This window comes from Camellia sinensis, chromosome 15 (assembly GCF_055761805.1).
Source record: "Camellia sinensis isolate YWXY chromosome 15, ASM5576180v1, whole genome shotgun sequence".
Taxonomy (NCBI): Eukaryota; Viridiplantae; Streptophyta; class Magnoliopsida; order Ericales; family Theaceae; genus Camellia; species Camellia sinensis.
In genome coordinates, this window is record NC_138975.1 from 15,742,158 (window position 1) to 15,769,673 (window position 27,516).

General features: G+C 40.0%; 1 protein-coding gene across 1 annotated transcript; it reads left to right on the forward strand.

Moving 5' to 3' along the window:
• Positions 1–253: 253 nt before the first annotated feature.
• Positions 254–26,613, forward strand: RH20 (DEA(D/H)-box RNA helicase family protein). Its single transcript, XM_082908665.1, has 10 exons — positions 254–453; positions 549–808; positions 1,802–1,981; positions 2,089–2,250; positions 2,404–2,558; positions 19,536–19,628; positions 20,013–20,098; positions 20,207–20,433; positions 25,214–25,444; positions 26,255–26,613. Exons 1-10 carry the CDS (start codon positions 398–400, stop codon positions 26,311–26,313), a joined length of 1,509 nt encoding a protein of 502 aa, XP_082764791.1. The 5' UTR covers positions 254–397; the 3' UTR covers positions 26,314–26,613.
• The last annotated feature ends 903 nt before the right edge of the window (positions 26,614–27,516 follow it).

Here is a 27,516-nt window from a genome sequence, read left to right on the forward strand (position 1 = left end):
TAAATATTCTATCAAATCTCTTATATATACACATGTGAATTTGTATGAGACCCACTTATATAAGAGGTTTGATAGAATATTTGGTCGGTGGTGTTACATGTACTAATTAATATACTAACTAGTAACTAGTATATCAATACTATTTATAATATTATTATTAATGTTACTCATTAATCATATTTTAACTACCAAAATTTTTTTAAATTATGTCATATTATGAGTTTATACATACCGTGCATATGACATTTTATTCATATTTGGTACATAGCATTTCTCTAATAAAAAACACGAAGAACAGTAAATATAAATAAATAAATAAATAAAATCTACACAAACCCTTCAAAACCTCCCAATCCACACTCTCAATCTCACTTCCAATCCCCAATAATCCCAATCCATGAGCCGCTACGACAGCCGCTCCGCCGACCCCGGCTCCTACCGCGACCGCCGAACGTAACCCTAGCTCTCTCTCTCTCTCTCTCTCTCTCTCTCTCTAGGGTTTTAGCTGAATTTATTGTAATTTCACGTGAATTCGTGTGTTTTTGCAGTGATTCAGGGTTTGGTGGTGCTTCGAGTTACAGTGGAGCTCGTTCATCGTCGAAGAAGGACTACGATGGGGCAGAGTCACCGCGCAAGTTGGATTTGGATGGGTTGACTCCGTTCGAGAAGAATTTCTACACAGAGTCGCCTGCTGTGGCAGCAATGTCGGAGAGTGAAGCTGAGGAGTATCGGAAGCGAAGGGAAATCACCGTTGAAGGCCGGGATGTGCCCAAGCCTGTCAAGGCTTTCAGGGACGTTGGGTTTCCAGGTAAATTTGTGTGGTGTTGGATTGAGAGACTCTATTTTTATTGCAGCATGAAAATTATGAAATTGTGGGTTTTGTTTTACCGCTCTGATGATATTGTGTGTTGGATAGTGTTCAATTTTGTACCAAAAAGCAGAATGTGTACTTTGTTTGGATTTATATTTTTGGGAAAAATTAAATTAAAAAAAGGCTAAAGTAATTGGGGAAAAAAATTTGTTCGCAAAATAATTGGGAACGATTCCATCTTTGGAGAGAAATGAAATGATAGAACAACACTAGTTAATGGGGATTGGCGAGAGAAGGCACAAACTTCTGTGGAGATGACTTTCTTTTGAGTGATGAGCATATTTATTGGGGCTTTTTATATTATTCATTTGGCTAACTAATCAATGTTAGCTTTGTTGCTTTAGATGATGGTATGTGTTATTTGTCAAAACCCCATTTGAATTCATGGAAAACAATATGAATTCATACTGGCTTATTTTCAAATTTTAATTGTAGAATTGAGATGGTGCAACTATGGAGATAGTTTTGTTGTTGTTATTAGTATTCTTACGTGGTTCTCCTGAATTGGATTGTTTCTCCCTTTATGCAATGAACTCCCAAAATTCAGCTGAAGAAAATGGAGTAGGGGGTTTGAGCAATAACACAATGCAATTGAACATGAATAGAGGAATAACAATTCTCCACGTTAGAATAAAAATTAAAAAAAAAAAAAAAACCTGAAGTGATTTTGAAATATATAGACAGATGCCCAACGAAACTATGTAGAGAACTACTGGTTCTTCTTCTTCTTCATGCTTTCATGGCAATACTTACATCTTGCAGTAACTACATTTTCTGGTCATATACTTCTAGCTACTCCATCGTATCTCGGTGATACTAACTCTCATATTAAATAAAATTTTGAAAATAAAATGACTACTTTTTTGATAGTTAAGGGCTAATACGCCCTTGAAGTCTAACTATTACACATGTATACCTTTATGACTCCAGAATACGTCATTCAAGAAATTGTAAAAGCTGGCTTTACTGAACCCACACCTATTCAAGCTCAAGGATGGCCAATGGCTTTAAAGGGCCGTGATCTAGTTGGAATTGCTGAAACAGGTTCAGGAAAGACACTTGCCTACCTATTGCCTGCAATTGTCCATGTCAATGCTCAGCCAATTTTAGGTAATCCTAGTTTTTTCTTACACTTGGTAGTTTTGGTTTGGTATGCCTTCGTTTTTTATTGGCACTCTCTGAGCACAGATATTAATATATTTCCCATATTTTCTCAGCTCCTGGAGATGGTCCCATTGTGTTAGTTTTAGCTCCAACCCGCGAACTTGCTGTTCAGATACAGCAAGAAGCTACAAAGTTTGGTGCATCATCAAGGATTAAAAATACCTGCATATATGGTGGGGTTCCAAAGGGGCCCCAAGTTCGTGATCTCCAGAAAGGTAGGTGGTGATTAAGTTCAAGATGACTTAACTGCTGTATCGTGATACACATGAATCGGGTATATCCTAATGCTTCCTTTTTAATATTCTTATCCTTGTAATCCTCTTCCTCTTCCTTCTCCGCCTCATCCTTTCCCCCCCTCTTTGGCTTAGGTGTTGAAATTGTTATAGCTACTCCTGGAAGGTTGATTGATATGATGGAATCTCATCATACGAACTTGCGAAGGGTTACATACCTTGTGTTGGATGAGGCAGATCGAATGCTTGACATGGGCTTTGATCCTCAGATTCGAAAAATTGTTTCTCAGGTTTGTTTGATTTTTGTTCTGCTTCATTGTTATATTTTTATTATTATCTTAATTACTGAGAAGCATTTTCTATTTATGTAATTGATTCCCCCTTTCCTTCTTGGGTTTATATATATTTTGCTAGTATCATTTTTGATGTGAAGTCTTTTTGCAAAATTGAGAAATTTACTGATTTCCAAAGAAAAAGGGATGTATCTTTGCACATTGTGACTAGGGGTGTGCATAATACCGCCGAAACCGTCGAAACCGTCAAAACCGCACCGAACCGCACCGCCAAGGCAAATTCATTATTATTTGTCAATCGAACCGCCGGTTTTTGGTAAGAAAAATGGCAAATTCTAATGACACTTTTATCAATCCGCCGGTTTCTATTTTTCTTCCAAACCGCACCGACCCGCACCGCTATTAAATCATGTTTTATAGGATTTTAAAAATTCTTTTTCACTTAAGTTTGCTTGCTGTTCTATACCTTAGAATATAGTATTACATTACTGCTCGAGGAGAATTTTATGTATTGTATTTGATCATTGTAGCTTCCACAGATGCTTGTAATGAACTGATGGCATAGTCGTTGATATTATCATGTTGTTGCTACACTTGCTGCATCAGAAGAAAGTTTCGCAAGATGCTTAATATCACGATATCTCTCGTCTTTTTTTTTACTCTTTGATTTAAGTTTTGTAATTTGAATTATATTTTTTATAAACCGCCAATCTGCCTGAACCGCAAAGGCAAATCCGCCATTATTTGTCAACAGAACCGCCGGTTTTTGATAAGAAAAATGGCAAATTCTAGTGACATTTTTATCAATCCGCCACCCGCCATACGGTTTCTATTTTTCTCTCAAACCGCACCGACCCGCACCGCGCACACCCCTAATTGTGACATTGCTATGATTTAAGGAGGATGATTCAGAAAGCACTGTAGAAGCTAATGTTCCACCGCCTCAGGTGTGACCTGTAATTATGTACAACAATATTATACATTTGGCCTTGGACACCTGTTGTTTCACAAATCTTTGACTGTTTTCAGAAGTTAACTAATTTTTGAGATGTTAAGGCCTCGTTTGGGAACAGGTTTTTTTAGTAACTTTTTGGCTTTTTGGCTAAAATATGATGTAAAAAAAACTAGTATGTTTAAGATGACTTTTTGATTTTTTACGAAAAGATGTGCAAAAAGTAGAGAGAAAAGAGAATCTTTGACTTTTTTGTATAAGTTATTGACTTTTTGATTTGTTTAATAACTTTTTTGGCTTTTAGGCTAAAAGAGACAGTTCCCAAACGAGGCCTAAGTTGTGTTATTAGTCATTAGGAGTTTTCTGTTGTTAAACAATTGGGATTAGATATTCAAACTTTCTTATTTGAAGGAGACTATTCTTGTAGTTTCCTTCATGTTGAATGCATTGTCATTCATTCTTTAATGTGCTAATGCTAAATATAGGATTGTGTTGGAATAAAGGCTGTAATGAGTAGATGTGTGATATTCTACTAGCCGTGACAAGAAAAATTAACCCGATTTGAGCTTAAATATTTGGTGAGCCCCTCTTATAAAATACATATATGTTACAAGCCTCCTTCATGGTCACTTGCAATCAAGAGGCTTTGGTGTAGCAACATGTGCTTTATGGCTCCTAGTTATCATACATCTATGTGTTGTTACTTGATGGATAGTATCTGTTACACCATTCCTTGATGTGACATCACTCCCCTAATTCTTGATAATGGGCAGGATCACAATTTCTGTAAATAAGTAAAGAACTATTGAAAACTTATAGAAACTTACAGAAAATGTTATAACAGCGGAAACTTCTGATTACAAGACTCGAAACTCAATTTCAAGTGTCAAGTGTAGTTTTTGGAACTTGTCTTGATTCTTGAAACTATAAACTTAGAAACCTATTTATAGAGAAAATATCAAAGATGCATGCAATAATGCCGAGTACACTGTTAGCCTCATCGACGCATTATTGGTGTCTTGATGATTCTCCACTGACACAACTTGACTACCAGGATATGACAGGTTCATAACTCTGGTTCACACAATTACATTGATGGACGAGCCAGATTATGACAGGTTCATAATTCAGGCACATTATTGCAAAATATCTATAATAGGACAACTTGAGATTATTCCAACAGTTTTTCTCAGATGCCTGAGTATTGATTAAAGTGGAATAATACTGACCGACGCTATTGACAGACGACAATATTGACAACTATGACTAAGACTAGACCATGCCCACCACGTTCTTCCATTATTAAGGAGATAAGCATGAATAAGTTCCACCTGTTGATCTTATCAGTAACGAAACATTCTCATCAGCATGACGAGATCAAATAATTCTCCATCGATTTCATTCAGCTCACAGGTCTGCTGATGTACTTCTGGCAGTTTATCAGTGTACTGGTTGTCACTGCAAGCGGCTCTAGCGATGGCTTCAAGCTTGAGCTGCTGGATTTTTCGTAACTGTTGAACTGCTGTTCTCGCCTGTTCAATGGCGTTGTCTTCTTCTTCGGCGAGACTGGCCTGGATTTCTGCCATTTCATCAAAGGAGATTCCTGAGTCGAAGGTGAACCTATCTTCAATTTGCTGCATGAGAGATTGGTATCGTACAGCAATGGGATGAAATTGAGGATCAATCCAGCGACTTGATGGCTCTGTCTGAGAGAGAATGATCCTTTCATGTCGTTGAAGGGCTGGATAAGTTCTTCGAGCTGCTGAAGGCCGATTAACAGCTCCATATCTTCCGGTTCCTCCTTGGTTAGCCATTCTGTAATAGAAAACAGTGAATATACAAGCCTGGATAATGCATCAGCAAGAGTATTATCAGAACCATTAATATGTTCTAATGACACATCTATGCCTAAGCCAGTTATGTAATCCGTGAAGGCTATCCATCTGGATCGTGATGGTTTATGATCCACTGTCTTATTAAAGAAACTGATTATGGCCTGACAATCAGTTCTTAGAGTAAGCTGCTGTTTATCAAGATAATAGATTTTGAAAGACTCCAGGGAATTCATGCATGCATAGATTTCGGCGTCAATGGTGGACTTTATCGGATTGAACTTTCCACTAGCATATGCACAAATCTGTTCCGTTGATCGTGGGTCTTTAGCAGCTAATTTCCACTTGCAGATTCCTCCCCACCCTTCCATGCATCCATCTGTTTCAAGAATAATGGAACACTGTGCTGGAGGAATTGACAAATCAGGCAACTTCTGGATCTTGGCCTTGATCTTATGGATCAGCTCCCAATCTTGGGCATTTAACCTCTTTTCCCCATTTGGGCTGACCTTCGAGTATAATGGGCTTAACATACGGCCCAAATCTTTAATATATTGCCTGGCATAATTGAGGAGGCCCAGCCAAGAACGTAGGCCCTTAGTCTCTTTGAGCGTTTCTTCTGGGAATTGGGCTACCTTGGTTACAACATGTGGTTGTAGCTTTATTTTCCCTTCCCCAATTGTTGACCCAAGAAAATCTATCTGGGTTTTGGCAATTTTCATCTTCGTTGGGCTTAGAATGAGCCCATTCTTCTTGCAAATTTCCAACATGGATTTTATGTGCTTCACATGCGTCTTTTCATCTGGAGAGAAAACCAGGATATCATCAATATAGACAGCAATGTAATCTTCAGTTCCTCTGAAGCATAAATCCATTTTCCTCTGAAAGACTGCTGGAGCATTCTTCAATCCAAATGGGAAACTGTATGTATAAGGGATTCGAAACCAATTGTCCCCTATATACATCTTTCCACCCTTTAATTTCTTGTTGGCCTTTGACTTCGAATTTATACCATTGAATTCAACAGTATAAGTATTTTCTTCCAAGGTGTCACCTGGGACGGAGTCAGCATCTACGACACAAGTGGTTGCGCCTGTATCAAGAATTGCGCGTAGTTGGATGCGTTGTACTCCTGGAATTTCCAATTCCACGGTGAGATTGTAAAGCATGTTCTTCTTCTTCTCCTTGAACTCTTCTCCTGCAATGATTTCATCAAGAGCAAGAATCTTTTCTGAGGGACCTTCTTCAAATTGAACATGAGCTTCAGCTTCTCTTTCTAGCTCCTGAATTTCATCTTCTTTGTATTTTCCTTTCTTTCTCAGTTCACGTTCATCTTCCTGAAGCTGAATTGTTAACTTGAGCTCCTCAAGTTCAGTCTTGTATTGGATGGCTTCCTCACGGAGTCGCTTCATTTCAGCTTCGCACCACCGGATGTACTCTTGTTGCTCCTGTAACAATGGCTTTTGATTGTAGGGAATTGGAGTTTTCCGAGTAATGAACGTAGTAAGGTTTTTTTTTGATCGGCAAAGGAAAATTCCATTAAAAATATGAAATTTAAAAGTACAAGGAGATAAAACACATTGAGAGAGATTCGAAGAGTAAATACTCACTCTCCTACTACTGCTACTCGCGTTCATAAAACCAACCTCTTAGCCTCACGATTTTACATTTTAAAATACAACTAGAAAATAAAAAAAAGAAAAAAACAACCACACTCTCTTGAGCCCCCACCTAGACACAGATACACTGAAAATAGACCCACGCCTGAAACACTCTCATGAGCCCCCGCCCCCACGTCTGACTCAAACACTGAGACACTCTTGAGCCCCACGCCTGACCCGAGCACCCTGCGCCATTGTCGGACACTCAACCTCCAAAATTGCCAGACACTCGGGCTCCATTACCGTCGAGGACCACCCGTCGAGAACCACCATTGTCGGACGCTCAAGCTCTGAAACTACTTCTTCAGCTGGACTGCTGCACCGGGACTGCTGCTGCTACTGGGACTGCTGCTGCTACTGGGAATTCAACCTCCACAGATACACTAAAAAACCACACACTCAACCTCCAAAATTCTTTGCTCCTGACTTCAACCTCCACCGGTTGCCTGATACACACTTGATGCACTGATACACACTTGAAATACTCAACCTCCATACTTGCCGGACACACAGACTCCTCCATCGCCGTCGAGGACCACCCGTGACCGAACCTCCTTTGCTTCATCTCTGAACATCGACAGCCTCTGAACATTTTGTTAACACTCTAAAATTAAACCCCTTTCCTTCTTTCTCCTCTGAGCCTCTGGACCTCTTCACTTCTGAACCTCCTTTGCTTCCTTCTCCTCTTCTCCGTGACCCAAACATCACCCTCCATTGCAGATGCTTAGCTTTTTCTTGCTTCACTCTCCTCGTCAAGCTTAACCGAACACAAACACCGACCACCAAAGGATTGAACGGAAATCATCCCTCAAACTCCCACTCGCACGGAGCGCTCGAATGAAGATCCTAAACATCTCTGAATCCTCCACCCCTCAAACTCCCTCTTGCAGCGAAGTGCCCGAATGAATTTCCTGAACCAACCCATCCAAGGTCAACGCAAGGCCGAAGCTGAACCCAAGGCCGAGAAACGAACCCACCAAACCCACCCAACAAAGCTTCCAAAACACCAACCCACAAAGTGAAGAAAGATCTAAAACCACCCAAGGTATAAACAACTAAAAAACCCAAAGAAAACCTGAGAACACAAACAACCTAAACTAAAACGAAAGGACCCTAAACAGATCTAGAGGTTAGATCTGAAAAGGAAGAAAACTGGGAAACAAATGGGGGCTCAAGATTATTAGGAGAAAAACAACAGCACAAAGAGAGAAAGCTAGGCCAGCCAACCGCCATGGCCAAAGGCGGCGGCCGGCCGGCCAACGGTGAGGCCGAGATGGAGGTTTTTTAGAGAGAGAATTTTTAGAACGAGAGAAGTTTAAAGAGAAAATAATGGTGAATCTTTTTGACAGAGTATGAGCTAAGAAGTGGAATATTAAATCAAAGGCTGCTTCTTTTTGTGAACGTAGTAAGGTTGAAGTAATGCTTGGCACAAAGAGCACATGTCAAGGCATTACATTTGTTGCAGAAAGCCTTCGAGATTGAGGATAAATCCCTTTTGCATGTGGTGCATTCTGGTCTCCTGTCTTCAGGTAATGGGTTTTGTTGATCCCATTCATGTTGACAGTGGTAAATCTCAGGTGAGATCTTAACTTGAGCCCTGTATCCTCCTTCCTTTCCAAGCCAATAGAATGTATCAGCTTCTCGAAGCATGTATATTGTTTCTGTCAATAGTCCTCCGATTTGTTCAGTATCGTCAAATCCTTCTGACACTGAATAAATTGCATCCGAGTCTTCATCTCCTGGTTCTACGGACATCACATCATAGTCATCAGGAATACTCAGATTTTCAAATACAGCTACCCTTTTGACATTCTTCTTTTCCTTTGTGCAATCCCGGGCATAATGTCCTTCCTCTCCACATAAGTAGCATTTACAGTGTTTTGACTTTTGTAAATACTTTCTTTTGTCGATTCTGACATGAGAACTATGTGGTTTGCCTTTGTAGGTGGTAGCTTTTCGAACACCATACTTCTTCTCTGGTTCTTTGTAATATCCTGGAATAGGAATTTCTCTGCAAAAGTCCAGATTACGAAGTGACTTCTGGAACGCCGCGTTCTTGCATTCAGCCTCCAGATATTTGTAAGCGTAAAGAATTCGAGGAACGACGCCAATTGTGTTAGCCCCATGTCGTTCTGCAAATCCTTTCTTGATTCTTTCACCAAGGTCTCCTGGCATTTTTGACCAAAGTTTTGAGGATAGTTCTTCCCCAATGAATAATCTCCCTGACTTTGTTGCAAGGTGAAGATAATCATTTAGAAACTTGATGATATCCTTCACATTTTGGCATGAAAGTCGTTCAAGATCACGATAAGCTTCCTCTTGCATAAGAGTTGATCCTTGGTAGGGGTCTTCAAGAGTAAACACAGTTCTCATCTGGGAGATGATGTTCTGTGTACCTTCATTCCCATCGCCTATAGCAATAAGGTTAGCATATTCATCTGCATACCTCATTCGCCATTGTGTCCAGATTAACTTCTCCGTTTCTCCAAGAAGATTCTCCATAAACAGAAGTTTATCTCTGACATCTGTAAATCCTTGAGAAGCAACATAAGACCTTGTAATTGATTCCCATCTCATGAAAGCATCATCAAATCTTCCAAGAGATTGTGGAATAACAAACATAGCTCGTGTTTGTTGCATTGCGGATGGTAAATTCCACATTTCGTTGTTGGCTCCTCGTCGGAAATTTGTTCGTATTCCTGTATAGGAAGGTCTTTCAGGAATATTGATTGAAGGACCTTGTCCTGTTGCTGGTGGATAACCTGGGGGACCCATCATTGAATCCTGTGGAGGATTATAATGAGAGGTTACGGCTGATGATGAAGACAAAAGATAATGAGGCTGTTTCTGTTGTCGCCTTTCAATTAGAGCCTTTATCTTTGCAATTTGCGGATATTCAGTCTCCGCTTCTCTGTCTACTTCTTCCATCATGGCAATTATGTTGAGAGTAGAGTCAGATTCTTCTTCATCATGTTGATATCCTAAAGGATCATGGTACTCCAAAGAGTCATCTGAATCATTATTTTTGTACTGCAGGGCAGCTTTCCCAGTGCTTCCAAATCCTTCAGTATTCCTCCAGTAACGAGCTTCATTTCTATCGTCGTGTCTGATGTCGCATAGATTACGACCATCTTTTTCCACCATCCTTGGTAAGGAAACCTTCTCAAAGATTATTTGAGCAATTCTGTCACCGGCACGAACTACGAATTCCTCCTGATTATGATTGAAAAGGAGAACTTTCACTTCTCCTCTGTAATCAGGATCAATGACTCCTGCGCCAACATCGAGACCATGTAGTAAAGCAAGGCCAGATCTTGAAGCGATTCTTCCATAAAGGCCGTAGGGTATCTCCATGGCTATACCAGTAGAGATTAACATTCTTCCTTGAGCTGGGATGACATACATAGCTATTGATGTTAGATCATATCCAACAGCTCCGTCAGTTGCACGAGTTGGTCTGGTGGCTTGTGGCAACATTTTGATGAATTGAACAGCGTCAAATCCTTCATATTCACTCATAGGATAGCAAGTTCGACAAAGTTTTTCTTTCTTGTCTGTCTGCTTCTGCTTCTGCTTCCTTGATTGTTGTTGAGAAGGATAGGATGATTCAGCATCAGTATCGGTTTCCAGTAGTTGTGGTTTTGGTTTTCGCCTCCTCCTTTCACCACCTTCCGTTCGTCGGTGATACTCTGCATAACGAGTGTCCGGGTGTCTGGTACTAGCTTGTTCCAGAGTTTCTTTGAAAACATTTGGTTGTTCTTCAAAGAATAACAGAGTTTCTTGCCGATTATGAGATTCATTTTGGATAGACTGAGTGTCATCGTCAGACTGCATCACTTCATTATCATTAGAATCATAATTAATTGGGTCTGCACGTTGAGCGGCTACATAATCTCCGAATCGCAAGCTGAAATTTCCTCCCGGCAAATTTCGAGAGACAGCCGTGGTTGGCTGTTGAGGATGTACCCTTCTAACTGGTGGTCGAATAATCCAGTTACGTCCTCGCAAGACATCAGTAGGGACTTGTTCTCCTGGTATGGCTTTGACCCCTCGAGATGTTAGAAATTCAGTTACTCCTTGAATTTCATATGCAAATCCAACGTTGGGAGTGTTGGATAATCTTCCGACTAATCCTCGAGTTATCAATAGGTTGGCTTCTCCTCCCCGCCAATTCTCGTATCCCCTTGTCTGAATCACTATCTGCACATGATTGTAGAAATCTCCGATAGTCATCATAGTATTGGGAACTATGTAGACCATCTGTATTCCTCGTGTAAGATCAACCTCCATAGATGCGAAGGTTGCTTGATCTCCCGTCCATCTTGTGTCCCGAAGAACTAGAACAGCAAGATTCCCTTGTTCTATCCGATGTAGGACTTGAAGTCGAATTTGAACAACTCCAAGATGGATATACTGCATATGGCTCCTTCGTAATTCTTCATAGCTTTCTTCCTGGATGAAGGGCCTTTCAATCTGCGTTTCTCCTACGCAAAGTATGGCTTCTTCAGATCTGTGAACATAAACTCGATGATGAGCATCATCTCGTCTAGTCCTGTATAACACCTCTGCTGGTGCTATATTTGCTCGATCCGCCATAGATAATTGTAATTGCACTTCTGGAGAGATCTGCTGCTCCAAAGTATTTGATGCAGAAGGACGCCCCCTTATTCGTCGAAGTGCGTTTCGTGCTCTTCTCTGCAAAACATAGTTTCGTCTCTGGTCCTGACGATACTCTCGGATCTGATCTTCAAACAATGGTGCTCCAGGTGTTGCTGTTGTTGGCCGTGGTTGGTTGGTAACTCGTGGCAGGGTCACCGTCCTTGTCCTGGATGTTGAGGCCATTATGAATTCTTAAGCCTAAGTTTGTCAAGCTCGTCTTGTAGCAACTTGTTTGGATCACGATGAACTCTGAGAAGTCCCTTCCCTTCTTTTGGCTTCTCCTTTGGTCCGAGTGAGAGTTTTGCGATTTTTGCAACAAGGTCGTCGGTTGAAAGTGCTGGAGACTTCTGGGCTTCCAAAGCTCGGAGTCTTCCTTCAAGTGCTTCAACCTGCTTTGACAACTTTAAACAAAGTTCAATTATGGTGTTATTCTGCCGAATCAGGGTTTTTACTCCTGATGGTATGGATAGCTTGTCAGAGGAAGTTGATAAACCGATCCCTGGTGCTTCTGTGGTTTCTGATGCTTTGAGAGCTTCAAGATACACCAGATCGTTTTGACTCATTCAACGAGTGCTCTCTTGAGCTGTTGAAGAATCCCTTCTATCGTTCTCAGCTGTTGTTCTTCCTTGCTACTCGACTTGTTTTCAAGGAAAACCTGAGTTAAGGAATTAATTCCTTTTTCAAGCTTTTCCACCTTTTTGTCAAGTTGATGGATTGACGCTTCTAGGGATTGAATTTGAATTTGCTGGCTTCTAAATTCTTTTAGGTTAACTTTACTTGAGAGACAAACTCGATCGTAAATTACAGCAATATTATGAGCTAGTTCTTTAGTTGATGGCTTTTCAGTTGAGGCAAGATCAAGGTAGTTCAGGCGTGAAGTATCAGATTTTTCATACCATTCTCTAATGTTTTGTTCCCATATATTTGTCATAGCATTTCTACTGGTCTGAGTAAGAATATATTAACTAGTCTGAGCTGTCTGAATTACCAATTTACCAAAAGGAAGCGCTATAGACTATATTTAAATCTCAAGGTCCAAGTAGTCCTTACCAGTTAAATTTCTTGTTCACCACAGGGTTTCACTGGACTTACTCCTCTCTGCCAGATATAGGGCCTGTGTCTTTTACTTAAATCTTAACTTCAAGGATGATACTGCCTTTAGAAACTTAAATATAGAAATCATGCTATACCTTTTTATAATTTTTGGAAATTTTAACAGCCTTTGCCTTGGTTAATATACGATTACCTTTGCCCTGGCAGGATGTTAATAACAAAGATATAGTTTAAAACATTAAATAAAGCATAATCAATCTTTAAACAACAGAGGCCTTTACTACCCTGATAAGTGTTTACGCTACAATAGCCATATTAACTAGCTCTGATACCAATGGGCAGGATCACAATTTCTGTAAATAAGTAAAGAACTATTGAAAACTTATAGAAACTTACAGAAAATGTTATGGAGGAGTACGTATCGAAGGAGACAATGTTACATTCTACAAGAATGTAATAACAATCCAAACCCGTCAATCAGTGAACCTTCTGGAGGAGCTTGAAGAAGAAGAGGATTTTACAGTGGATCATTATTATGAACCTTCAACTGAATGGTTATTTCATTCCACTCATATCAATCCTCATTTTGAGCAGCAATTTGAAGAATTGATGATGCAGCTCAAAACCTGTGGAATCATAGGTGAAGATCCTATGAAATACTGGTCGCACAATCAGATTACCTGCAAATTGGACCTGAAGAATCCTGATTTCACAATCAATGATCGTCCAATGAAACACATAACTCCGGCGATGAAGGAAAGTTTCAAGAAGCATATTGAGCAGCTTCTACAACTAAAGGTAATCCGGCCAAGTAAAAGTCGACACCGTACCACAGCGTTTATTGTAAACTCTGGTACGTACATTGATCCAGTCACGAAGGAAGAAAGACGTGGCAAGGAACGAATGGTGTGTAATTATAAAAGGCTAAATGATAATACACACAAGGATCAATACAGTCTACCTGGTATAAATACCATAATGGCAAAGGTGGGCCATAGCCGTATTTATTCCAAGTTTGACTTAAAAAGTGGATTTCATCAGGTTGCTATGCATCCTGATTCAATCGATTGGACTGCTTTCTGGACACCCCTTGGGTTATATGAATGGCTGGTGATGCCATTTGGATTGAAGAATGCTCCAGCAGTCTTTCAGAGGAAAATGGATTTATGCTTCAGAGGAACTGAAGATTACATTGCTGTCTATATTGATGATATCCTGGTTTTCTCTCCAGATGAAAAGACGCATGTGAAGCACATAAAATCCATGTTGGAAATTTGCAAGAAGAATGGGCTCATTCTAAGCCCAACGAAGATGAAAATTGCCAAAACCCAGATAGATTTTCTTGGGTCAACAATTGGGGAAGGGAAAATAAAGCTACAACCACATGTTGTAACCAAGGTAGCCCAATTCCCAGAAGAAACGCTCAAAGAGACTAAGGGCCTACGTTCTTGGCTGGGCCTCCTCAATTATGCCAGGCAATATATTAAAGATTTGGGCCGTATGTTAAGCCCATTATACTCGAAGGTCAGCCCAAATGGGGAAAAGAGGTTAAATGCCCAAGATTGGGAGCTGATCCATAAGATCAAGGCCAAGATCCAGAAGTTGCCTGATTTGTCAATTCCTCCAGCACAGTGTTCCATTATTCTTGAAACAGATGGATGCATGGAAGGGTGGGGAGGAATCTGCAAGTGGAAATTAGCTGCTAAAGACCCACGATCAACGGAACAGATTTGTGCATATGCTAGTGGAAAGTTCAATCCGATAAAGTCCACCATTGACGCCGAAATCTATGCATGCATGAATTCCCTGGAGTCTTTCAAAATCTATTATCTTGATAAACAGCAGCTTACTCTAAGAACTGATTGTCAGGCCATAATCAGTTTCTTTAATAAGACAGTGGATCATAAACCATCACGATCCAGATGGATAGCCTTCACGGATTACATAACTGGCTTAGGCATAGATGTGTCATTAGAACATATTAATGGTTCTGATAATACTCTTGCTGATGCATTATCCAGGCTTGTATATTCACTGTTTTCTATTACAGAATGGCTAACCAAGGAGGAACCGGAAGATATGGAGCTGTTAATCGGCCTTCAGCAGCTCGAAGAACTTATCCAGCCCTTCAACGACATGAAAGGATCATTCTCTCTCAGACAGAGCCATCAAGTCGCTGGATTGATCCTCAATTTCATCCCATTGCTGTACGATACCAATCTCTCATGCAGCAAATTGAAGATAGGTTCACCTTCGACTCAGGAATCTCCTTTGATGAAATGGCAGAAATCCAGGCCAGTCTCGCCGAAGAAGAAGACAACGCCATTGAACAGGCGAGAACAGCAGTTCAACAGTTACGAAAAATCCAGCAGCTCAAGCTTGAAGCCATCGCTAGAGCCGCTTGCAGTGACAACCAGTACACTGATAAACTGCCAGAAGTACATCAGCAGACCTGTGAGCTGAATGAAATCGATGGAGAATTATTTGATCTCGTCATGCTGATGAGAATGTTTCGTTACTGATAAGATCAACAGGTGGAACTTATTCATGCTTATCTCCTTAATAATGGAAGAACGTGGTGGGCATGGTCTAGTCTTAGTCATAGTTGTCAATATTGTCGTCTGTCAATAGCGTCGGTCAGTATTATTCCACTTTAATCAATACTCAGGCATCTGAGAAAAACTGTTGGAATAATCTCAAGTTGTCCTATTATAGATATTTTGCAATAATGTGCCTGAATTATGAACCTGTCATAATCTGGCTCGTCCATCAATGTAATTGTGTGAACCAGAGTTATGAACCTGTCATATCCTGGTAGTCAAGTTGTGTCAGTGGAGAATCATCAAGACACCAATAATGCGTCGATGAGGCTAACAGTGTACTCGGCATTATTGCATGCATCTTTGATATTTTCTCTATAAATAGGTTTCTAAGTTTATAGTTTCAAGAATCAAGACAAGTTCCAAAAACTACACTTGACACTTGAAATTGAGTTTCGAGTCTTGTAATCAGAAGTTTCCGCTGTTATAACATTTTCTGTAAGTTTCTATAAGTTTTCAATAGTTCTTTACTTATTTACAGAAATTGTGATCCTGCCCATTGGTATAACAAACATAGCTCCTGTTTGTTGCATTGCGGATGGTAAATTCCACATTTCGTTGTTGGCTCCTCGTCGGAAATTTGTTCGTATTCCTGTATAGGAAGGTCTTTCAGGAATATTGATTGAAGGACCTTGTCCTGTTGCTGGTGGATAGCCTGGGGGACCCATCATTGAATCCTGTGGAGGATTATAATGAGAGGTTACGGCTGATGATGAAGACAAAAGATAATGTTAATCTCTACTGGTATAGCCATGGAGATACCCTGCGGCCTTTATGGAAGAATCGCTTCAAGATCTGGCCTTGCTTTACTACATGGTCTCGATGTTGGCGCAGGAGTCATTGATCCTGATTACAGAGGAGAAGTGAAAGTTCTCCTTTTCAATCATAATCAGGAGGAATTCGTAGTTCGTGCCGGTGACAGAATTGCTCAAATAATCTTTGAGAAGGTTTCCTTACCAAGGATGGTGGAAAAAGATGGTCGTAATCTATGCGACATCAGACACGACGATAGAAATGAAGCTCGTTACTGGAGGAATACTGAAGGATTTGGAAACACTGGGAAAGCTGCCCTGCAGTACAAAAATAATGATTCAGATGACTCTTTGGAGTACCATGATCCTTTAGGATATCAACATGATGAAGAAGAATCTGACTCTACTCTCAACATAATTGCCATGATGGAAGAAGTAGACAGAGAAGCGGAGACTGAATATCCGCAGATTGCAAAGATAAAGGCTCTAATTGAAAGGCGACAACAGAAACAGCCTCATTATCTTTTGTCTTCATCATCAGCCGTAACCTCTCATTATAATCCTCCACAGGATTCAATGATGGGTCCCCCAGGTTATCCACCAGCAACAGGACAAGGTCCTTCAATCAATATTCCTGAAAGACCTTCCTATACAGGAATACGAACAAATTTCCGACGAGGAGCCAACAACGAAATGTGGCAGGATGTTAATAACAAAGATATAGTTTAAAACATTAAATAAAGCATAATCAATCTTTATCCAACACTCCCAACGTTGGATTTGCATATGAAATTCAAGGAGTAACTGAATTTCTAACATCTCGAGGGGTCAAAGCCATACCAGGAGAACAAGTCCCTACTGATGTCTTGCGAGGACGTAACTGGATTATTCGACCACCAGTTAGAAGGGTACATCCTCAACAGCCAACCACGGCTGTCTCTCGAAATTTGCCGGGAGGAAATTTCAGCTTGCGATTCGGAGATTATGAGTAACTGAATTTCTAACATCTCGAGGGGTCAAAGCCATACCAGGAGAACAAGTCCCTACTGATGTCTTGCGAGGACGTAACTGGATTATTCGACCACCAGTTAGAAGGGTACATCCTCAACAACCAACCACGGCTGTCTCTCGAAATTTGCCGGGAGGAAATTTCAGCTTGCGATTCGGAGATTATGTAGCCGCTCAACGTGCAGACCCAATTAATTATGATTCTAATGATAATGAAGTGATGCAGTCTGACGATGACACTCAGTCTATCCAAAATGAATCTCATAATCGGCAAGAAACTCTCTTATTCTTTGAAGAACAACCAAATGTTTTCAAAGAAACTCTGGAACAAGCTAGTACCAGACACTCGGACACTCGTTATGCAGAGTATCACCGACGAACGGAAGGTGGTGAAAGGAGGAGGCGAAAACCAAAACCACAACTACCGGAAACCGATACTGATGCTGAATCATCCTGCCTGATTTGTCAATTCCTCCAGCACAGTGTTCCATTATTCTTGAAACAGATGGATGCATGGAAGGGTGGGGAGGAATCTGCAAGTGGAAATTAGCTGCTAAAGACCCACGATCAACGGAACAGATTTGGGTTCGTTTGGGAAGTGGGTTGACTTTTTGGCTTTTTAGTTATTTTAGCCTAGGACTAAAAAGTCTCGTTTGGGAAGGGCTTTTTAGTTTTTTTGACTTTTTTTGAGATAAAGAATATAATGATTATGGGTTGGATGCGATGTTTTGTCTTATTGGATTAAAAAGCCTATTTTGTCTTTTTGTGGCTAAAATAGCCCCCAAACCCAACCCAACTCAACTCAACCATTCTTCCCAAATGAAGCCTTAATTAAATATTTTTGGCATGCAATTCATGTTCTTATGGTTGGGCAAAATAATTATAGTGCCAGTTTAAAAGTTGTTGAAGTTTGATTTTAATTTCATTTCATTTGGTTTGGTTTTGGCCATCCATTAGATTTGATAACCTAGAAAGATTGTGATAGAATGTCTTCCTCTCATTGAAAGCCTTTTGCTGAGCTTATATAGGCTTTGTTTGGAAGAGCTTTGGAATTGTAATTCCACCTCTTGGTTTGCATGTGGTGTTTGGTTGTAGTTTTCAAAAATTAATTCTACACCCACTTTTGAAAACTCATTTCCAAGCGGGAAATTTTGGCTAAGCCGGTTGTCCCCTGGATGTTCGGCTGGTTGACCAGAACAGTGTACGTTTTTATTTTATTTTTTATTTTTTTGCACCTATTATTTTTATATTTTAAATATAAAATATTTTCAGAATTTTTTATAAATTTTTTATAAACTTTGAATAGGATTTTGGGTTGTGTGTTTGGTTATGAGTTGTAAGTTTTTGAATTAAATGTTATATGTCACATCATTCATTTCAAACTTAATTCAAAACTCATAACCAAACAAATTTTCCATACTCAAATCATAATTCCAAAAATCAAAAACTCAAAATACAACTCTATTCTCAAATCATATTTAGAAAACTCTACCGAACACTACCATAGTTTTTTTTTTTCCTTCGATTTGCCGAGCTTATATAGTTACATGCACTGTTACATAACTCTTCGTGTTCACGAGATACAAAAAGGTTAAGTGTATAGGATATTTGTTCCACCCCTGTACTCTTCTATTTTCTTCCTAAATAGCAATGAAGTTTTTCAAAGTATTAGGAGAGGCAATCTTCTTGCCATTTTTGCATAAGTGGCTGATTATGTGCCCATGGCCTGCGATGTTCATTGCTTCTCAGTTATGTTCAATCTTATCCTTGGTGTCTCGACAAGTTGGCATTGGTTTATATTATACTCTCTCCATCTGACATTGTTATTATTTTTTTCAAATTTGGGAAGCCCCAAAATGCTAGTCATCTTTGAAAAGTTAAAAATTTACAAATTTTCAGAGCTATACCTTATAAGTGACTATGAATATATTTAACAGTGGGAATAAGGGATAATTTGGAAACCAATGCCTTTTTATTTGAATATAAATACATTAATTGCATGCGCCCTTAAAAAGTTGGAACTCCCAAATGGAATTAACATTGTGAGACGGAGGGAGTACTAGTTTTTATATTTTTTGGTTGGAGGCATCTCTAATTAAAATAAATCTGCAAGCAGATTCGGAGGTGTGGATATTATGTGTGGTTACTGCATCATGTGCTTAAGATTGGAGCTTTTGTGCTTGGTAAAAATTTTGGACTAACTTGTGGCTTTTCTTGAATATTTCATCACTGTGGTTCTGATGATTTAATTTTTAGATGATTTAAATAGTTCCAGTAATAACATCTTCTATTAGAATGATGACAGCACCATCATCTCTGATGCTTAGCTTGAGCTGAGTGAGTTTAATCAAGGGCATACTACTGTTGTATAGGCTTAGCTCTCTCTCTCTCTCTCTCAATGTGTGAGTGTGCATGCACCCACCTGTTCTTACTTTTTCAATGGTTTGTTCTATGCAGATTCGCCCAGATCGTCAAACCTTGTATTGGAGCGCTACGTGGCCCAAGGAGGTTGAACAACTTGCGAGAAAATTCCTTTACAACCCATACAAAGTAAGATTTTTTTCAGTACATTATGATTTTATGGACTTGTTGGCAAGCACATAACTGTGGGCAATATATTTGTACTTGATTTTTTGACACTTCATGCAGTTCTCAATCCTGCTATGTGGCTGGCTGTACTTTAGGACTATTAAGTCATTTCCTCGAAATGTGTGAATTATTTTATCCACAATACTCTCAACATCTTTAATTTTAAATGCATGCATGTATATATATGTATGTGCAACTTCTCCAGATGAAGTGTTCTGGTTTGCAACAGCAAGAATTCCTGGATCTTGGCGCTTCCTGGGAATCTGACTTAACTGTTTTGGCTCTTCCTTCAAATGTTATTGATACACATTTGTTTTACTTGTTCTCTCCTTGTACTCCATACAGGTTATTATAGGTTCTCAAGATTTGAAAGCTAACCATGCAATTCGCCAGCATGTGGAAATTGTTTCTGAGAATCAGAAATATAACAAGTAGGACTAAATTATTTTGGTGTTTTATTTCCATTAGTTTTGCTGTGCTTCTATACATGTAGGACTTTATGCAGGTCTTGTTTTACTAGTATTTTTTACTAAATTCAGATTAGTTAAGTTGCTGGAGGATATTATGGATGGTAGCCGGATTCTGATATTCATGGATACAAAGAAAGGGTGTGACCAGATCACTAGGCAGCTTCGCATGGATGGCTGGCCTGCTCTCTCTATTCATGGAGATAAGTCTCAAGCGGAGAGGGATTGGGTCCTCTCGGAGTTCAAAGCTGGCAAGAGTCCTATAATGACTGCAACAGATGTTGCAGCTCGTGGTTTAGGTGCGTATAGTGTCCTTGTTCTTTCTTATACCATAATCTGCATTGTTTATCCTGGTAATTTCTTTATTGTTTTTATTATGCTGAAGCTTTTTCATATGAGATAAAGGACATTACCTAGTGTTGGTTTCCGTTAATCAGGAGTGCTGGAAAGGATGGATGTATACGTACATGTCATTTTGGTATTTGTTGGGCAAAGAAGTTTCCCTTATATTTGTACTAAAAGTTTCAAGCTTGATACCAAAGCTTTATCACCCTGAGCATTTGCATATCCAATTAAGACCTCGTTTGAGAACATGCTATTTTAGTAACTTTTTGACTTTTTGGCTAAAATATGAGGTAAAAAAAAGCTTGTATGTTTGGAATGACTTTTTGGTTTTTTACGAAAAGATGTGCAAAAATTAGAGATAAAGTGGAATCTGACTTTTTGGTAAGGTTATAGGCTTTTTGGTTTTTTTAGTAACTTTTTGACTTTTAGGCTAAAACTATTACTTCCCAAATGAGGCCTAAATATGTATGAAATTTTTTATGCAACCTTTTGTTTAATTAGAATTAAATCAAGGGCAAATTTCCCTGTACCCCCGTTCCTGTTGTTAGGGCCATGTTCACATAACCCCCTAACATTCATAAATAAGTACTCAACTCCCTATGGTTTTTGGACTATAGTACACTACTAACTTTCATTAATGGTACTAGTACAATTGATTTCAATACCCTCATCTTCTTTCTTTTCTTTGTGAATGATTTTCTTCCCACTCCCTACCGCCACCACTGTTCATCTCCCCTTGGCTCCTCCCAAAGGTGATCTTATGTTTATAATAAAATTTTATTTAATTATTAGTTACAATCTGATTCTGAATCATCTCTTTTGTGAAGTGGTATGGTATACATGAAGCAAGCAATCATGAGGACCAAGATTTTTATCTTCATCCAGAATCTGTGACTAATATAAAACACAAGCTGGTAGCAATATAACAATAATTTTTAGTTTGTCGGTACTCAGGACCTATCATCTATGTTGTTTGTAGCTATATCTTTTGATCAGTAATTTCTTAACATTGAGAAAAAATATATGTATTATTGATTGAGATAGATGTTACAAGATTGTTGTATTGATGTGTTGTATTACAAATCAGAGTGGCATTATATAGGAGAGGGTTTGGGTAGTAGGTGTAGTGTAGTGGAGGTGGTAGGTGAAGTGGGTGCTAGTGGAGATGGTAGGTGGAGGAGTAAATTGGTAAATTCTAACAGCCCCCCGCAAACTCAAGGAGGATAGAAACTAACCAACTTGAGTTTGAAGAGAGGAATAAAACAAGAAAATACATAAAAATAAAAGATAGGAGACACTGTATGGTCGTGTCAGACCGTTGGTGAAGACACTGAAAGGTGGTGCCATAACGTTGTAGAGGACACTGGATGGTTGTGTCAGACCGATGTAGAAGACAGTTTACGGAGTCTTGTCGGACCCTTGTAGAAACTAACCGGAATCTATGTCGGGACAGTTTACAGAGTCTTGTCGGACCCTTGTAAAAACTAACTGGAATCTATGTCGGGACAGTTTACAGAGTCTTGTCGGACCCATAAAGGAGCTAACCGGAATCAATGTCGGGACAGTTTACAGAGTCTTGTCGGACCCATGAAAAAGCTAACCGGTATCAAATGTCGGGACAGTTTATAGAGTCTTGTCGGACCCTTGTAAAAGTGGCACCCTCAAAAGGTGTGCCCAATTTTGTCAAAAGGCGTGCCATCAAAAGGCGTGCCCAATTCATCAAAAGGTGTGCCGGACATGATGGCGAGGCACGTGGGCGCCTTGGCTTGCGTGCCCGTTTGTCGGCTGGTGGTAAGAGGCGCGCGATGCGCGTGGCTGCCTCGACTATTTAACCAAGGTTGAGGCGGAGGCTGTGCAAACCAGTCTGAAACTGCCGAAAATCCTTTGAAAAAACTCTTCCGTTTCTGAGAAAGAGATTCTGGAACACTCTGTTGCCATTCTGTCACCAACCCTTCCGAACATTACCAGTCTGAAATTGCTATTTCGCTGAAACACTGAGCAACCCAAAAAACATGGCCTCGTCTTCCCGTCCAGCTACCCAGAACCTACTCACGCTCTTTCCAGAACTGAACGAGCCCACAGGAGAAATAACTGGTGCGGTGTCCAGTGAACCGCAACCAAACACCTCTGGTTTTGCTCCATTGAACTTTCCGATGCGGTCGGTGGAGCAAAAAATGGCGGTGCAGTCGGATGTGGAGGCCAATCAGTATACTCTGAAGGCATGTGTGGAAAGCATGACGGCGGTCACAAACTTGTCGAACCGGCTGCAGAGTAGAACAAATGAGGTGCAGCATTTAAACTCCCAGCTGGCTCTGCTCCAACGCATGTATAAGGATGCGCGAGCAGAGATAAGTGTGCTAAAGACAGAAAATAAGGAGCTGAAGCGGAAGGCCACCGTGATGTTCCGATTTGGAGGGCCGCCATATGCTGCAGTGGAGGAGTATGGAGGGAACGTGCTCGGTGGACTGGGAAGCACTGAGGCAACACCGTCAAGGGCCTCCCAGGACGGAGGCAAGAAGAAGAGACCGGCGGCAGAGTAGAGAAGGGATGTCGGTGTGTGGCCGGCTGCATAAAAGTAAACAAAGCCGTTGTTTTTTTTTTTTTTTTTTTTTTTTTTTTTTTTTTTTTTTTTTTTTTTTTGATGTGTAAAATTGTGATCGGGGGTGATCCCGAAGATGAATAAAATATGGGTTGGGGTGCAAAGTTGTATGTTTTTTTTTTATTATTTTTTTTATTATTTTTTTTTTATTTTTTTATTTTTTTATGTGGAAGGAAGAAAAAATATATATATATATATATTTAAAAAAAAAGTGGAAAATGTGATGATGGTGTTGGGGGAAAAGATGGTAAAATATGTGAAAATGGAAAATATGTTAAAATAAGAAAGTGAATGGGTGGCCCGAGGAGGTTCAATGCATGTGAGGTGCTGATGTATTTATTTATGGTATTTGTTGTTGGTGGGTATTGTATATTTTATTGTATTGTTATTTTATTTTATTTTATTTGTTGTTGTTAAAGCTGCCGAGAGAGTGAGAGAAGGAAGTGGGTGGGTGGTGATAGTTTAATAAAATATGAGAGAGTGGGTTTTCAATTCTGCCAAAAAGAAGAGAGAGTGAGTGTAAAGTGATGTAAAGAAAAAATAAAAAAAATAATAATATCGTAGCCCAACGTAATGGAGTCTCGACCTCCTGCTTCTGACAGGTGAAAACCATGACCTCCTGCTGCTGACAGGTGCAAACCATTTCCCTCCGCCAGCCATCTTCGATCTCATTCTTTTGTATTCTCTTGACCTAAGTACTGTTTTCATAAGATTTATATCCTCGCAGATCTCATGTTCAGAAAGAGATGCCAGACCGGGCAGTACATCTCTCTGAAAATCTTTGAGTCTCCTCCCCCTTCTCAACTTACTTCGACAATCCTTGTTATCAAATTCGTCAACTTCAAATGGTTTTGACGACACACAATAGTCATCCACACTGCTTTCTGGTAACTTCAACACAATCGACTCATAAGAATCGAAAGAATCGAGGATACAGCCGAGTCCATGGCAAGAGACGAGCGACGTCGTGTTGTTGGCGGAGAAAGCGTCGCTTGAGGTAGGTCTCGAGGATCTCCATGACAGAGACGAAGCGCTTCATCTCGGCGAGACGGCGGCTGAGATCGGCCTCTCGGGCACGGGCTCGCTCCAGACGCGCCTCCGTGTCGGCCAAGCGGAGCCTCAGGTCTTCCACCACGGCGGCGTCGGTGGGCGGAGGACGAGTCCAGGAGGTGGGTAAGCATGATTGTGGCCTATGATTTGTTTGGAAATGAAACCGGGTCCTGGAAACCGCCCGTGACGGAGAGGGATGGGTTCTGGGAGCAGGCTGACCCGGCTCCTGTCGGGTCGGGTCAATTGTCCGGGTTGGGGTTTCCTTCCGGTCTAACGGCAGACGTGACGGTGCGGTCGTGACGGTGTGTAGGGGTCCGGCGGGCGGCCAAGGTGAGACTGCCGCCCGCCAGTGAAGCAGAATGATTAGGTTGTTAACTTGGCTCTGATACCAAGAAAAAATATATGTATTATTGATTGAGATAGATGTTACAAGATTGTTGTATTGATGTGTTGTATTACAAATCAGAGTGGCATTATATAGGAGAGGGTTTGGGTAGTAGGTGTAGTGTAGTAGAGGTGGTAGGTGAAGTGGGTGCTAGTGGAGATGGTAGGTGGAGGAGTAAATTGGTAAATTCTAACACATTGTCTTGAATCAACCCAAAAAATAAGGGTTGGTTTGAGATGTTCTAAAAAAGTGCACTTTTTGACTTATTGGCTTATATGGGTTGGGGTTGGGTTTGGGTTGGGTTTGATGTGATGTGTTAGAGAGGTGATGTGATTTAAATAAGATGATGTGATTTAAATAGGATAGTGACTTTTTGACTTTTTGTATTATTTAGTAGATGCCAAACTTGGCCTAAAAAAAAAATCTTAGGATGTTGTCTCACTCTTACCTTATTTATGGTATTATCCACACTGTTGTCGTATTGGAGTATCTCTTGTTTATTTCTGTAACTTCTCCTCGGTGGAAAGGGTTAGAAGATATATCGATGTGAAGTAAGAAACATTGGAGACTTAGGTTTATATATATATATATATAATTGCCAGTTTTTTAGGAGAAAGGAGGGGTTTTGAATTTGAATCCTGGACTTACTTCAGAAGTAGTAATTCTCATTTGCTTTGACCTTATTCTAAAATGGTGTCAGATGTGAAGGATGTGAAATATGTGATCAACTATGACTTCCCTGGATCGCTGGAGGATTATGTTCACCGCATTGGCCGAACAGGAAGAGCTGGGGCCAAAGGAACAGCATACACTTTTTTCACAGCTGCAAATGCCAGATTTGCAAAAGACCTTATAGTTATCCTTGAGGAAGCTGGACAGAAGGTCAGTCCTGAGCTGGCAGCAATGGGTCGTGGTGCACCTCCTCCTCCAGGTTAGTTGATTGGCATGATTTTATTTTTGGTTGCCAACTTGCACGCATTCGGACACATGATTTGGTTGTCGATGGGATTAGAGTTGACAAAGCCAGATACGTCTTGAGAAGTTTAGACAACCTTGAAATTATTTTTGTTGATATTTAAGTTCAGGCAGTGTTACCAGAGAAAGCCAACACCCTAGTGATTTACGTTTTGGAACACATTTTCCAAAACATGTACACTTGTGTTCTAAACTGGTGAATATAATGATCCATAGTGATGCCACAAAGTTGTCTATGTTTTTCATTAAGAGTTCTCCTTAATAGGGAAAAAGTCGAATATAATGAACCAAAATTCTAGATGGAGTGGAGTTTTGGATTGACAAAATGTAAAACAATATCATAATGATCATAACTATGTTGTTGAATTGGGCCCTATTGCTGTACCCAAAAAAAAAGAATTGGGCCCTTTTTAACTTCAGGCCCAATAAGTAAGCAAATTTTTTTGGGCCTAGTACAAGGAGCAAATATTTTTGAGACACTGAATGTCATTAAAAATTTTGGAGGCTCTAGGTGGCGGTGTCCTTGCCCGCCTATGCCTAGGGCCAACCCTGAAGTTAAGGAGACTCAGAACTTGAGTCTGTTGGCGCAACATGACCTAAGCTGTGTTTTGTAATCATTACTGCATCATTTTTGGTCTAAGACAGTATCATCAATAAGACAGTTGCATCCATAACTTGCTGACTTGCTGTGCGTATATGTGCGCACGTGCACATGGATTTAATTGTGTACTGAGAATTTTTTTTGTTGTTGCTTTTCAATGATTAGGTCATGGGGGTTTTCGAGACCGTGGGCGGGGATACGGTGGTGGTCGCCCTTGGAGCTAATGAAACTCAGCTATGAACAGGATGCCAGCAAGGAATAACAATGGTGTTACTCGCACTGTCATGTTGACTTGTAGTTGGTGTTGCTTTGTGGATAGCACATACTTGTTGGAGTCCCATTGAGTAGTTCTGTTAAGTTGGTGGATTCTCATTTGTAAAATTAAAGAAGACTCTTTTGTGTTCAAGGGGAGTGCCCTTGTATCTTTTGCCCATATGAACTGGATACCCTAGGATTGATTTATTTCTGTAAGATAAACACCAATTTACATTTTTCCCAAGTTCTCAGATTTGCTTCCATGTTAACATCTCTGTGTGTTTCTTTTTTTTTTTTGGGGGGGGGGGGGGGGGGGGGGTAGGACAATTGGGAAAGACATTAAATCTCTTGACTGTTTAGTAAAATGCATGGTTCTGACCAACTGAACTAGTTTGATTGTGCACGGGCGATAATCATTGTCACTTTGTTAAATTATAGAAAGGTTTCATTACGAGAGGAAGATGGTAGTGCGATTGGGATATATGATTTTTTGTTTGGTATGTGAGATGATCAATTACTTGTCCATTGAATAAGTGGTTAGGATATATGATCTTTTGTTTGGTAAGTGAGATGATCAATTACTTTTCCATTGAATAAGTGGTTAACCAAACGAAACCAACCCAAGAATCAGTGAAGGGCTGAAGATTGTGCAACCCCAACTCAAGGTCATGGGTATAAAATGAACTTACTATTCGAGTTAGACTCTTTGAATTTAGAAGTTTGGATGAGATTTACTCATTTAATAATTTGAACTTGTTAACTTTGTTCTCCTCAAATTCTGTTTGATGAAGCTTGTAATATATCATAAAAATTAAGCTATTTGAGTTTGGCTCAATAATGTTTGTTTGAGATTTGTAAATATGCCCACACTGAAATAATTCTCACTCGAGAAATTGTAGAAAAATAAAAATTAAAGCAAAAAATTACAAAAGCATAAGAAATATAAAATGTGAGAATCTATCCTTAAATGATGAAAATGATCATTCCTTGCTCTCTCTATCATTCCTCTCTTTTCCTTTTTCTTTGTTGGCTTTCCCTTCCTTACCGAACCCTGTCATTGCCAATTTCACCCACATCCTTTCTAGCTTTTTTCCATGCCACCTACCACATTCTTACCCGCTTTGTTTTATCAACCCCTCTTTTGCCATTTAAACCCAATTGCAAATCAAAAC